General features: G+C 35.9%; 1 protein-coding gene across 1 annotated transcript in view; it reads left to right on the top strand.

Moving 5' to 3' along the window:
• Window positions 1-12831, top strand: part of USH2A (usherin) — a gene marked incomplete at its 5' end in the record, with an annotated part of 618561 nt that overhangs the window by 487807 nt on the left and 117923 nt on the right. The window contains 3 exons of the mRNA XM_082703057.1: window positions 1938-2045; window positions 9541-9724; window positions 10814-10971. Of these exons, the coding sequence (XP_082559183.1) occupies window positions 1938-2045; window positions 9541-9724; window positions 10814-10971 (450 nt within the window). The remainder of the gene's footprint in view (window positions 1-1937; window positions 2046-9540; window positions 9725-10813; window positions 10972-12831) is intronic.

Raw genomic sequence — 12831 nt, 5'->3', positions numbered from 1 at the left:
TACACCCCCTTTTCCAGCAGCAAGAGTAAAGAGGGTGCGTTATCAGACGAAATTAGCCCGCTACTGCATTCTCTGACCTTCACTCTTAGAAGAGTCCTCCTTTTTCTTTTGAGCTCTGTATTTTATAATCTTTAGCATTTTCCCATAAGCTTTTATCAAACATATATGGTTTGGGTTTGGCTTAGATCTTTCATCATATTTCTTATCTATAAATCAGGTAAATATCAAAATTATGTAAATCCTCCATAGCAACCAAATGGAAGATTACAATCAAATAAGTATCTGCATCTTATCACTAAATTGATAAGGAAACACAAAGGGCTTTGAAGCTGAATTCTGAAGCAGCTCCAGCTGCAGAACTTTATTGCTTTAGCAGAAAACCCAGATGACTGCTCTAATACTAAAGGAATCAGTTAAATTAATTTTTTGACTCATTTAACAAGCACCTACTTTGTGCCAGTCATTATTTGAAGAATATGCTGGGATCTTTTACATACAGATCTGTTTGTGCTCTTTTAGAGCTTATGCCCTAGAGAGGAGACAAACAATGAATATACAGACATAATAAAACATCAGATAATGTTGAGGGCTATGAAGAAGAAAGTAATTTGAGGGAACAACAGGTACTGGGTGTAGTGTATACACAGAGTAGTCAAAAATCTTGAGCAAAAATCTACACGAAGCCACAGAGTGATTCATGAATGTCTCTGGAAAAAGTCACCTACCAGAAGAACAATATATGTGAAAATGTAGTTCAGAATTCATGAAAAATTAATATAATAATTAGTAGAGCAGTGCTATCACTTAGCCTAATCATTCAACATATAGACTAAGTCTTATATTTAAGGAAAAGAAAATTTTTGAGCTTCAGCAGTATTTGGACTTTCCCAAAAATCAAGGCAAGAAATGTTAGCCTTATCGAATGCTGCTGAGTTTTAAGGTTGTTTCTGCTCAAAGAAAGTACTTCTCTAAGTAACCTATTTCATCTTCACAAGAGCCTTAAAAGCGAGTTGCTGTATTTCCCATTTTTACAGATCAGAAGATCAGGCAAAGAGAAGCTAAGTAACTTGAGTATTCTATTTTTCCTGAGAAATTATTGAGCAGTTACTGGGCTGTGTCATATTCTGAATACCATAGCACTGCCCCTTCATAAAATTATGTTTAATCAATGTGTAAAGACAAAGCCAACATCCCCCCCCCCCCGACCAAAAACTACAGAAGTTAAAGGTGAGCTGGTACTGTATGGGCACACATGGTGAAGAAGTGCAAAGTTAAATACAAAGGGGGGGGGGGATGGTATGAATATAATCTGAATATGACTTGAGGGTAAAAAAATTTTGAATCTAACCTTCCTTTTATTTTTTCCACCCCTTCTCATATAAGAAGCAGTTGCAGAAACTAGGATGGTTAGTCTGGAGAAGAAAAGACTCAGGGGGCATTTGATAACTGTCTACAAATATTTGAAGAACTGTCATGTGGAAAAGAAATTAGATTTGTTCTGTATGCCCCTAGGGGTCCAAGTGATGGAAAGAATCCACCACAATATAAAGAAGGACTTTCAAACAAAATAAAGAGAACTCTAGAGCTCTCTAAAGATGGAACAGGCTCTTTGAGAGATGAGAACTCTGGTTGCCTAGGCAAGGCAGTCTTTTCAGTGACCTCTTGTACAAGAGAATCAGGAGAAAGATGGATGGGTGGATGGATTGCATGAATTTTAAGATTTCTTCTAAGGCTGAGAATTTACTACTTTATTAATGATAAATGAATTTTCTATTTATATCAAGATGCTTGTGAAGTTCCTATCTCCATTAAAGAGTGTTTTCTGCTTTTAAAATTTTTGGAAATCGTATCTACAACTCTGCATGTTACTTTCGATGCTTAATTGATAATAAATAATCCTCTCAAGATGTACTTTATTTCTTGTTTGCTCTTTCTAGGTCTCCAGCCATACACCAACTACAGCTTCACACTTACAGCTTGTACATCTGCTGGATGCACTTCAAGCGAGCCTTTTCTAGGTCAGACGCTGCAGGCAGCCCCTGAAGGTAATTAAAAAATTAAAAAAAATATATCCATGATTTGGGAGAAGTTTTCATATGGCATTTTGAAGTGAATTCTATAAACCCTTTCATTTCAAACAAAGAAGGAGTCAAGTTGATAAATTATATTCTAGGCTCCCATTCTTCAGGTTTGGTTCAGCTGTAAGTCTCCCAACATAAATTTTGCTTTCCGTTGCTTAAACCTCTTAAATTTAGTTTTCAGTGAAAAAAAATATTATGTACTGGGATATAAAATTCCTCAAAAAATCAGAAGTTAAATATTTCTGGAATGCCTGATATATAACAAGGATGTGCTCACTGCCATAAAGAAGCTACCATCAAGTGAAAGACACAGGACAAGTACTTAAACCTAGGTTAAGAGAGAGAATCAGGGTGCTTGGGTGGTTCAGTCAGTTAAGGGTTGGAGTCTTGATTACAGTTCAGGTCGTAATCTCAGGGTTTTTATCTCAGGGTAGTGAGACTGAGCCCCGTGTTGGGCTCCAGGCTCAGTGCAGAGTCTACTTGGGATTCTCTCTCTTCCTCTGCTCCCCTTCCCACCCCCGCCACTCAAATAAACAAACAAACAAATAAATAAACGTGTTTTTAAAAAGTGAGATAGGGGGGACATGGTTGGCTCTGTGGGTTAAAGCCTCAATCCCAGGGTCCTGGGATCAAGCCCCACATCAATCCCCTGCTCAGCGGGGAACCTGCTTCCCCTCTCTCTCTGCCTGCCTCTCTGTCTGACAAATAAATAAATAAAATCTTAAAAAAAAAAAAAGTGAGAGAGAGAATCTGAAACGTGATGTTAAGAAAGAACAAATGGTCAATAATGTTTTAATAATGTCTGGTGACAGATGGTGACCCCACCTATCATTGAGGAATGTATAGAATTGCCAAATAAATATGTTGTATGCATGAAACTAATATAACATTGTATAATAATCATACATCAGTTAAAAAAATGAACAGAATGTTCCAGTTAATCTGAAGAGGGAGAGATTATAACTCATTATGAAAATCAAAAAAGATTTGATGGAGCAAGTGAGTTCTGAGGAAAACAAGGATTTTGACAAATAAACAGTAGAGGAGATACAGAATCCAACACAGGTTGAGGGGATATAAAATGGGATCATCACCTTGGAAGGCAAATTGGCAATGTCTGTTAAATTTAGAACATTGATTTTCTATGACACAGTAGTTTCACATTCAGTATCTATGCCCAAAAACCCCTCTTCCACAAATGTACAAGAGACATATACCAGAATGTTTATTGAAGCATTTTTGGTATTTTTATTTAATGGAAAAATATCAGAAGCAATTTAAATATCTCTGCATAGGGGAATGGCTATATAAATGCAGGTATATTAACATTATGAAATTCCCATACCTCAGCTTAAAAGAATGAGACAATCTAAACATATGAAGAGGTAATTTAGAACTACGTTAATGCATGGTATCTTTTATGTATAAAAATGCATAGAAAATTATATTCATTTCCATAGATAAATAAAAATTCAGAAAAAATTCTGGAAGCATACACACATAACAATGGTTACCAGTGGGTTGGGAATTGGGGTGAGTGTTATCATTTACTTTTAGAAGAAAGATAGGCTCAGAAGCTTGGGATAGTGATCAACTATTTTGCTCATCTTTATTATCAGCCTGTTTTAAATGTGGGGGAAACAGAGGCATACATGAGTTTATAAACAGAAATATGATGTTAATTACCATTGGAGAGTCCTGAACTGCTTGTCCATTACTCTTCTAATGAAGGGGATTGTTGTACCTCAGAATATTAGACCTGAACTTCCTACCAGTAAATGGGGAATAAAATGGAAAATTCCACATATGGGGCATATGGCTCCTCACCAGGATTTCACTAATGATGTTTTCTATATAAAGAATGTTTCATGTCAAAAAGCTTAGTGTTCCTTTGAAAGGAAGAAACCAGCAGTGGATTTTTTGGAAAGGTAAACTATCAAATGGATACTTTGATGATAATGGATAATTTCTAAAGGATCTATCAACCAGTTTTGGCTGCAGCTCAAACCTGGTAAAATAACAGGGTCTCTTGCTTCAGTGTGCTCATCAAATCCATATATTTAAATTCTTAGAAAATATGTGTCTATTTTCCCACTTTTCCCCCCAAAAATACTCTGGAAAAAGCTCAGATTTCATGACTTAAAAATTATAGCTTTCAACAACACAGGGGAGTGTGAGATGAAAAATGTTTTACTTGATTTCTTTTTTTAACGTAGTGCACCTTTCCTTTAACACAAATAACTGTGCACAGGAATAATAAACTAAATGGGCTTTCTTCTGCAGAACAAACATGGATAAAGAATCCATTTTCTGCCTGTATAAGTTCCATTTGTGAGTAACTTGTATGGGAAATAAATGTAGTCTGACTACTTAACTTGGGGGTTGTAGGAGAACAAATCAACAGCAACATTAAGTTCTGTTGTTTTACTGACATGGAAATAAGCATATCATCTCGTGTTAAATTAGTAACCCAAATATAATTAATTACAAAATGCCTATTTGAGTGAATCCAACATAGTTTGAAGATCTAACACTTGAGTGTCCTAAGCAGAAATGGAGAGGATGAAAAGAAGCATTGGTTCAAGCACCGTAAGCTCCTCTCATTTCTCGCTCTCATTTTCAATCTTAAAAAAAAAAAAAAGCTGATGTACATTACTACCTCATTATAAGTTGGACATAATTCTCTACAGTTTTATCCTCACAGAAAATTTTGTACCTTCTGTCAAATAGGGAGAGTTCAAGTCGGATTTTTGTTTTCTTTTTAGAAGTGCTGCCCTATCGGCAAACTCTAATTTTAGAGTTCAGTTGTGCAAAATTGCAGGTATGCTTACCTCCAGCAATGGTCACATGGGGAGAAAAAGGAAAATGTGAATCTTTCTCAGCTGTGTTCCGGATCTCTCTTCCTCTGACTTTTTTCTTTTAACTGTTGACGCTCCTTCAGATTCTTCCTCTACCCTTTGCCCTAGTAACACCATAGTATCTCTTGGAATTCTCAAGTACAAGCTCCCAGAGTCCTTAGCGCTCACAAAGCCTGCACATAGATTTAAGACCTGTGCATCCACCGATCTATAGATGTTTTCATTTGGGTGTTTTGCAAATACTTCAGTCTCGGTATTTCAACATTTAAAATCTCTCTCCTCACTACCCAGCTTATTTTTTTTCCCTTTTCCCCCCTTCAAGTACCATCATACACTTCATCAGCCCAAAATGGACCTTCTTAATGTGTACCTTTTTTTTTTTCAGGTTGTAATGTGCAGTTCTTCATAAAATCTTATTGATTTTAATTAATTTTAAGTTAATTAATTTTAATTTTTATTAAATTTTATTATATTTAGCAATTTTTATTAAATTATAATAAATTTTTAAATTTAAATTGTAAATTAATAAATCTAAGGAATTTCTGAATGTGTACTGCCTTTATATCCCTTTTGGTGTTGACTTAGTTCAGATGCCTTTAACTCCCCATAAGTAGTCTTCCTGCCTCTAGTCATTTCTCCTCTTTCTCATATTAATTCTTCTCGCCCTTGTGCCTAAATAGACATACTTCACATTAGTCGGCTCCATAAATTCTCACTTCCTTCCAGGAAAAAAAAAAAATCCACATCTAAGTAAAGCAAAATAGATCCCTCAAATTTTAACCTCTGCTATCCATTGAGCCTTTTGGCTTTCCCCACATGCCATCCAATGCACCAGTCATGCTGAGGTACTTGGAATTCTACCATACTTTCCTGTATTTCAAGGCCTTTGTGTGGGTCCCCTCAGTTTAGATCTCTTTCCTACATCCTCACTCAGCTAACCCATTTTTTAAAAAATTCGGCTCACATGTCCTCCCCTTCTAGAAATCTGTTTCCTACCCATCCCCGTGTTACTCCAGGTCTATGTTGCTACCCTTCCTAAGTACTCCAAGGCACTATGCTTCCTAAAGCATTTAGCAAAGTGGATTTTAAATTTTTATTCAGTCATCTTTATACACCATAATACTATGAGTTCTTTGAAGGGTATGGACTATACATCCTTATCCCTACATCCACAGTGCCTGACATAGAAAATGACACAAAATTGGGTGGAATGTTGGATAAATTTATAAATCATAATAGTCTAGAAGTCAAGGCATCCAGGACATCAGCCAATACAAAACTGAGTCCCCTTACTGGCTTCCAAAAGAAAGCCAATCCATAATAAATACTGGTATTTTTAAATTAGAATGAAGATTTAAAGAGAAGTAAGAAGTGTATAATATTATGTGGCACTCTAAGCAAATGTAAAACAAATCTAATAGACATGTTCTTTTTTTGGTGGCTAATATTGCAAAAGACCTACCACCAAGGTTTCCTTCTGACCTTTCCTTCTTAAAGCTCTCAGCTAGTTTACCTCCTCCTGCCCGCCTTCAAGATGATTTCCTTTTGACCTCATGACCATCCTTCTCCTTTCCTTGAATTGTCTCAACTCTGACCTTCTATTACGTAGGATAGGTTTTTCTGATGCCACCTGAGACTCAGGCTCACAGAGGAAAGCAGATTCTCTACCTGGGACCCATTAAGACATTTTACCAAAAGGGCATCTTATTCTATCAAAGATTTCTTGCAACTGCTAACATAATAGTGTCCCCATATCATTATATATGTAAAACCATATGGCATGTAGTATATTTTACACATTTCGGTTTCCTCTTGTTTCCAACCCGGTAGATACAGGGTTGTTACCAACAAAACAAGAGCTTTCACCAGCTTGCATAAATATGAAACTCATTTTTTATTTAAAACCTGAAATAAACCCCAAATCTTGATTCATGTTATTTCATTCACTCCTCTATATCTACAGGCTGACCGACTAATTCAAAGTGGAAACTAAGCAAAAGCCTTCTTAGCACCTTGGTGATTTTTAATACATCCTTAAAGGTGAAAAAGACAGGATTGCAGGAAACAGATTATTAATGAAATTTCATACTTTATCTCTTAAATCAACAAATTAATATCATGTTTGAAACAGAACTCTAATTAGTTGCTTGACTCATCTAACAATGACTGGCAGAGAAACTGAGACATAAAAGTATACTATGATTTGTGGATTTGTCCAGATATCTATTGTAGAACAAAATGAACTACTTTCTTCTTAGAAATAAGTTGTTCCTTTAAAAATCAGCAAGTTTGAGCTGTTTTAAAATCTATCTTGATTTTCCTTGATTCTTTAGGATGTTCCTAAATAAATTGCATTTGAATGTCCTGAAATTTTTTCTTTTAAAAGTGTTGAAATCTTATCCTGTACTGAATAACTTACACCAGAGATGAAATCAACCAAAAACTATTGATTACAGGGAACCTAATAGTTCATGCGTTCTTAAAAGCTGAAGAAGAGAATTATAGTGTCCGTTCAGAGGATACCTAGATGACGACATGAAATGGCTGGATTGATCTTCCTCATTGCCTAGGTTCCCCATCGACATGTTTGTACATCTATAAGAGTATCTGAATGTTTGACCTTGAATGACAGTTGTCTGTGTATTTATTTTAACTTTTACAGAGGAGAGTAAACTCCTTGTAGGAATGAGCCACATCTTACTCATGCCTACATTCTCCGGAACTGCCTACAGTGCTTAACATAGTAATTTGTGTGTATTTATAATTAATTTCCTTACTCAGTATCAACTAGGCATTGTACTACTATGCATTAAGATACCTTGACAAATAAGACAGAGGAGATTCTTGTCCTCATGAAACTAACTTTATATTGAAGCAGATTGTGCAGTGATAATATAGAAATAATGATACTATCAAGAAAAATTATTATGATATTATCAGTGTTAAAGGAAACTAGAAAAGGTCCTAGGATAGAGAGAAAGTAGGTTGGGGTCACTTGAGATAAGATTAAAGTTATCATGAGAAGTTTGGTCAAATAAGACCTCCCTGTGAAGATGATACTCACACAGCTCACTGAACTATGAAAATAAATTGAAAAAATGTCATGTTGTCATAACCAAAAGTTCCAGGCAGAAGGAATGGAAGTGTGGAAGGTTAGAGGTGAGAAAGAACTGGAAGCATTCTAGGGATAGAGAGGAGTCTGCTGTGGCTGGAGCCAGGTAGATCATAACCAGAAAATATGTAGGATTGTTGAGGTTATCGTAAGGAATTGGAATTATATGAATAATTTCAAAAGGGTTGTATGTTTTACCAAGATTATAATGACTTATATATATACTTCATATTCTTCTTTATGATTTTATTTATTTATTTGAGATAGAGAGTGAGTGAGCAAGAGAGCAGGAGCTGGGGAGCAGAGGGAGAAGGAGAAGCAGGCTCCCCGCTAAGGAGGGAGCTTGATGCAGGGCTCAGTCTCCGGACCCTGGGATCATGACCTGAGCCGAAGGCAGATGCTTAACTAACTGAGCCACCCGGGTGCTCTGATATATTTTATCTACTTTTATGAAGATTACGTGAAATAGAGAAGGGCAAGATTTAAAACTCAGAGACCAGATTAGAGGCTATGCTAGAGGTTCATAAGAGAAAAATGCAGCTTGGATCAGAAGAGATGGCACTAAATGTATAGAGAACTAGAGGCATTCAAGGTAGAATGAGCAGGATTTGATGACCTTGCATTTGAAGCTTAAAAAATGGGAGCCTCAAGAATAATATTTTGTTGTGTTTTGACCAAGAAAAGGAATAGAGGGACAAAATTGGGAGATGAATAGATTATAACAGAAGAACCAAGAGTTCTTTTTTAGATGTTTTAAGTTTTGATACTTTATTAGTCATCTACATGGAGGTGTCAGGTTGACAGCTGGGTTCAGGAGTCTGAAGCTCAAGGGAGTTTTAGTTTAGAGATATGCAATTGGTAGTGTTCAACTTATAGATGATACTTAAAACTAAGAGTGAGGTGAAGATCACCTCGAAAGTGAATGTTGGAAAACAAGAGGAGAAGAAAGAAGAGGGAGCACTAAGGGAGAGGAGAAAGCCTAGGTCTCGGAGGCCCATTTTTGAGATCCAGTAGGGGGAGAGAAGCCAGTAAATGAGAGAAAAGAGGAAAAGAGGCACAGCACATTGTATCAGAGAGACAAAGGCAAAGTATGTTATTCATTGAATTTGATAATTCAAGTAAATACTACTTTATGATTACTTCCACATATTCCAAGTCTATAGGCATCGAAGTTTAAAATTCCTGGGTAGTATTTCAGGCCTTGATTAAACTCAGGGTCACAGCCGATACAGAGAAATCTTCCTCCACTCAATGTCTGACATTCACTTTCTAAAGATAATTTACAAATAAAATAAAGCACTAAAAAGTGTATTTATACCCAACTGTATATTTTACCTCTAAAGTAAGGAAAATGTATTTTGGTTGCTTCACCCTGAGATTTTTTTAACAACAGACAAAAATATCATAAGATGTGAGGTTGTGGTTTGACTTTTGATAAGGTATATATTTTATTCAAACAGTAAAACCTCATTGTGTTATTTTTTTCCAGGGGTTTGGGTGACACCTCGACACATTATCATCAATTCCACAACAGTGGAGTTATTTTGGAGTCCGCCAGAAAAGCCCAATGGCCTCATCTCTCAGTATCAATTGAGTCGTAACGGAACCTTGGTTTTCCTGGGTGGCACTGAGGAGCAGAATTTCACTGATAAAAACCTCGAGCCCAACAGCAGGTGAACTAAAGAAAAATTTTACTGATCATATAGTTAGAATTTAAAATTCTTCAGCGCTGAAAAGAGTGCACTTCAAAATGAAACAATAATAAATTAATTGGATGATTAATCTCTGTGTTCAGTAGCCATTCCATAAACTGATTAGATCTTTTAATTCATTTCAGATGTTGAAGACTCAAGTGCTAACTCATAACTTTAGTCTTTAGAGTACATGACATCTTTTAAGTATATAAAATACACTAAGTATTAAACTTTAAAAATATTATCAAATTATCTTCAAAAACATGCATTCCTAAGCTAGCAATAAAAAAGATTTAAAGAGTTTTGTTTTACATCAACTAACTTTTCTTCTAATATAATGTTTTCTCTGCTTGCTGCACTCTGTATAGGTATGAATGGTTTTGGGGGGAAATTTCCACATATTTGCAATTCATTCCAATTCATATCTCAGCAGAAACAAAATGTATCTTAGATCAACAGATGTTTTACTGCAGAGAGTAGAGATCAATTCAGTTTTATTGTAGAGAGTAAGCAGATCAATTTAGAAACATCTTCCTCTAAACATATTTCCCTGAATTCCAACCTAGGTAAAAATGGCAAAGATTGGGGTGCCTGGGTGGCTCAGTGGGATAAACCTCTGCCTTCACCTTGGATCATGATCTCAGGGTCCTGGGATCGAGCCCCGGATTGGGCTCTCTGCTCAGCAAGGAACTTGCTTCCCTACCTCTCTCTCTGCCTACCTCTCTGCAAACTTGTGATCTCTGTCAAAGAAATAAATAAAATCTAAAAAAAAAAATGGAGAAGATTAATTTGAATCCTTCACAATCTACTGGCAAACTCAAAGACTTTCCTGAAATCTAATTGATTACTAGCAGGTTAAAAATAAAGTGGGAAGGGGCAGAAATAGTGACAGTCTAGAGTGATGCCTATTCTGGAAAAATTATCAAGTCAACAATGATGTTTCTGGACAGGGAGCAGAAAATTTGCAATTTGTCATAATTTAGGACTAAGCAATGGAGAGAAAGCCCAACAACCGTTGTTCAAGTTTCTTGTGCATTGCCTTATCACAATCCTTTCTTTTTAATATAGATACATTTATAAATTGGAAGCCACAACTGGAGGTGGCAGCAATCCTAGTGATGATTACATTGTACAAACACCTGTACTGACACCAGAAGAAATCCAGCCTCCATATAATATCACAGTAATCGGGCCTTATTCCATATTTGTAGCTTGGACCCCACCAGGTAAAGAAATAAAATTGTGTGTGTGTGTGTGTGTGTGTGTGTGTGCGCGCGCGTGCGCGCATGTATGCACATGCATATGTGTATGTAAAACATTTCAGAGAAAGTTAATTGAAGATAAGGAGGAAAATGTAAATTTAGTAAAGCAAAAGGAAATAGCCTGTCTCCTGGATAAGTACAAACAGAATAATACAAACCAATTCCTAAGTCTATACATAAATAAGTATATGCATATATACATACAGATACAGATGTAGGCATGTAGATAAAGATATATAGATACATAGATATATTCTTTTCTTTAAAAGTAATACTTTCTTTTAAGTACTAAAATCTGCCTTCTTATTTATATACAACCCAGGTAAGTCACATAGATCTGAATGACCTCAAACATTCATTCTGCAGGACTCCCAAGATTGGATCATTGATGTTAGATGATTCAGCCTTTATTATAGCAGTGAGTAAGGAATTCAGAAAGACAGTAGTTACTCTACCCTTTCTATTAGATTGTGGCCAGTTATGGTAGTTGAATTTTGCCCCTCTAAACTATATAGACTCGATTGTGCCATTTAGTCACTAGTGGGTTGCTTTTATGGCTTAGTGAATTATTATATTTTGATGTAAGCTTCATCCTTAGGTACAGATCTGATTGCATTAACACCGTGGAATAGGGATTAAAGTGAAATCTCCTTGCTCTGTCTTTTAACATAAGGAAAGTATGGAAATGCTGTTGCAGTAAAATTTAAAATGGATTAAGGTGTTAAATTCACTTCAAAATGTGATTTTATCTCTAATATCTAGTCTTCAGATAAAATTGACACAAATTTCTATTATCTCCATTGGAATAAGTTTAGCTACAGTCGAACATGCACTGAAAACAATTGGTGAGCAACTATGTTGGCCATCAGCAAGTCCATTCCATAAAATAATTAGCAAAGATATATTTTTCATTTACTTGAATGATTATCTCAGCCAAAAACTTGTACTTTTGAAAAAGTACCATACCAATTCATGATAAAAACCCTCAACAAAGTGGTTATAGAGGGAACATACCTCAACATAATAATGACCATATATGAAAAACCCACAGCAAACATCAGACTTAATGAAGAAAAACTGAGAGCTTTTCCCCCAAAGGTCAAGAACAAGACAAAGAGGTCCATTCTCACCGCTTTTAGTCAATATAGTACTGGAAGTCCTAGCCACAACAATTAGACAACAAAAAGAAATAGAAGACATCCAAATTGGTAAGGAAGATGTAAAGCTTTCACTATGTGCAGATGACATGAAACTCTATATAGAAAACCTAAAAGACTCCACCAAAAGACTATTAGAACTAAAAAATGAATTCAGTAAAGTTTGCAGGATAAAAATCAATGTACAGAAATATGTTGCATTTCTATGCACCAATAATTAATCAGCAGAGTAATTAAGAAAACAATATCATTTATAATTGCATCCAAAATAATAAGAAACACTCCTAAAATTTATATGGAACCACCAAAGACTCTGAATAGCCAAAGCAGTGTTGAGAAATGAAAAGCAAAGCTGGAGGTGTCACAATTCCAGTATTCAAATTATATTACAAAGCTGTAGTAATTCAAACGGTACAGTACTGGCATGTACGTCAACAGAACATAATAGAAAGCCTAGGGACAAAAGCCCATAATTATATGGTCAATTTATCTTCGACAAAGCAGGAAAGAATATCCAATGGGAAAAAGACAGTCCCTGCAAGAAATGCTGTCAGGAAAACTGGACAGCAGCCAGCAATGAATAAAACTGGATCACTGTTGGGGCGCCTGGGTGGCTCAGTGAGTTAAAGCCTCTGCCTTCGGCTCAGGTCATGATCCCAGGGTCCTG

The sequence above is a fragment of the Mustela nivalis genome, assembly GCF_964662115.1.
Source record: "Mustela nivalis genome assembly, chromosome: 16".
Lineage (NCBI taxonomy): Eukaryota > Metazoa > Chordata > Mammalia > Carnivora > Mustelidae > Mustela > Mustela nivalis.
Note: the sequence above shows the minus strand (reverse complement) of the source record. Positions and strands in the feature narration are given on the sequence as shown.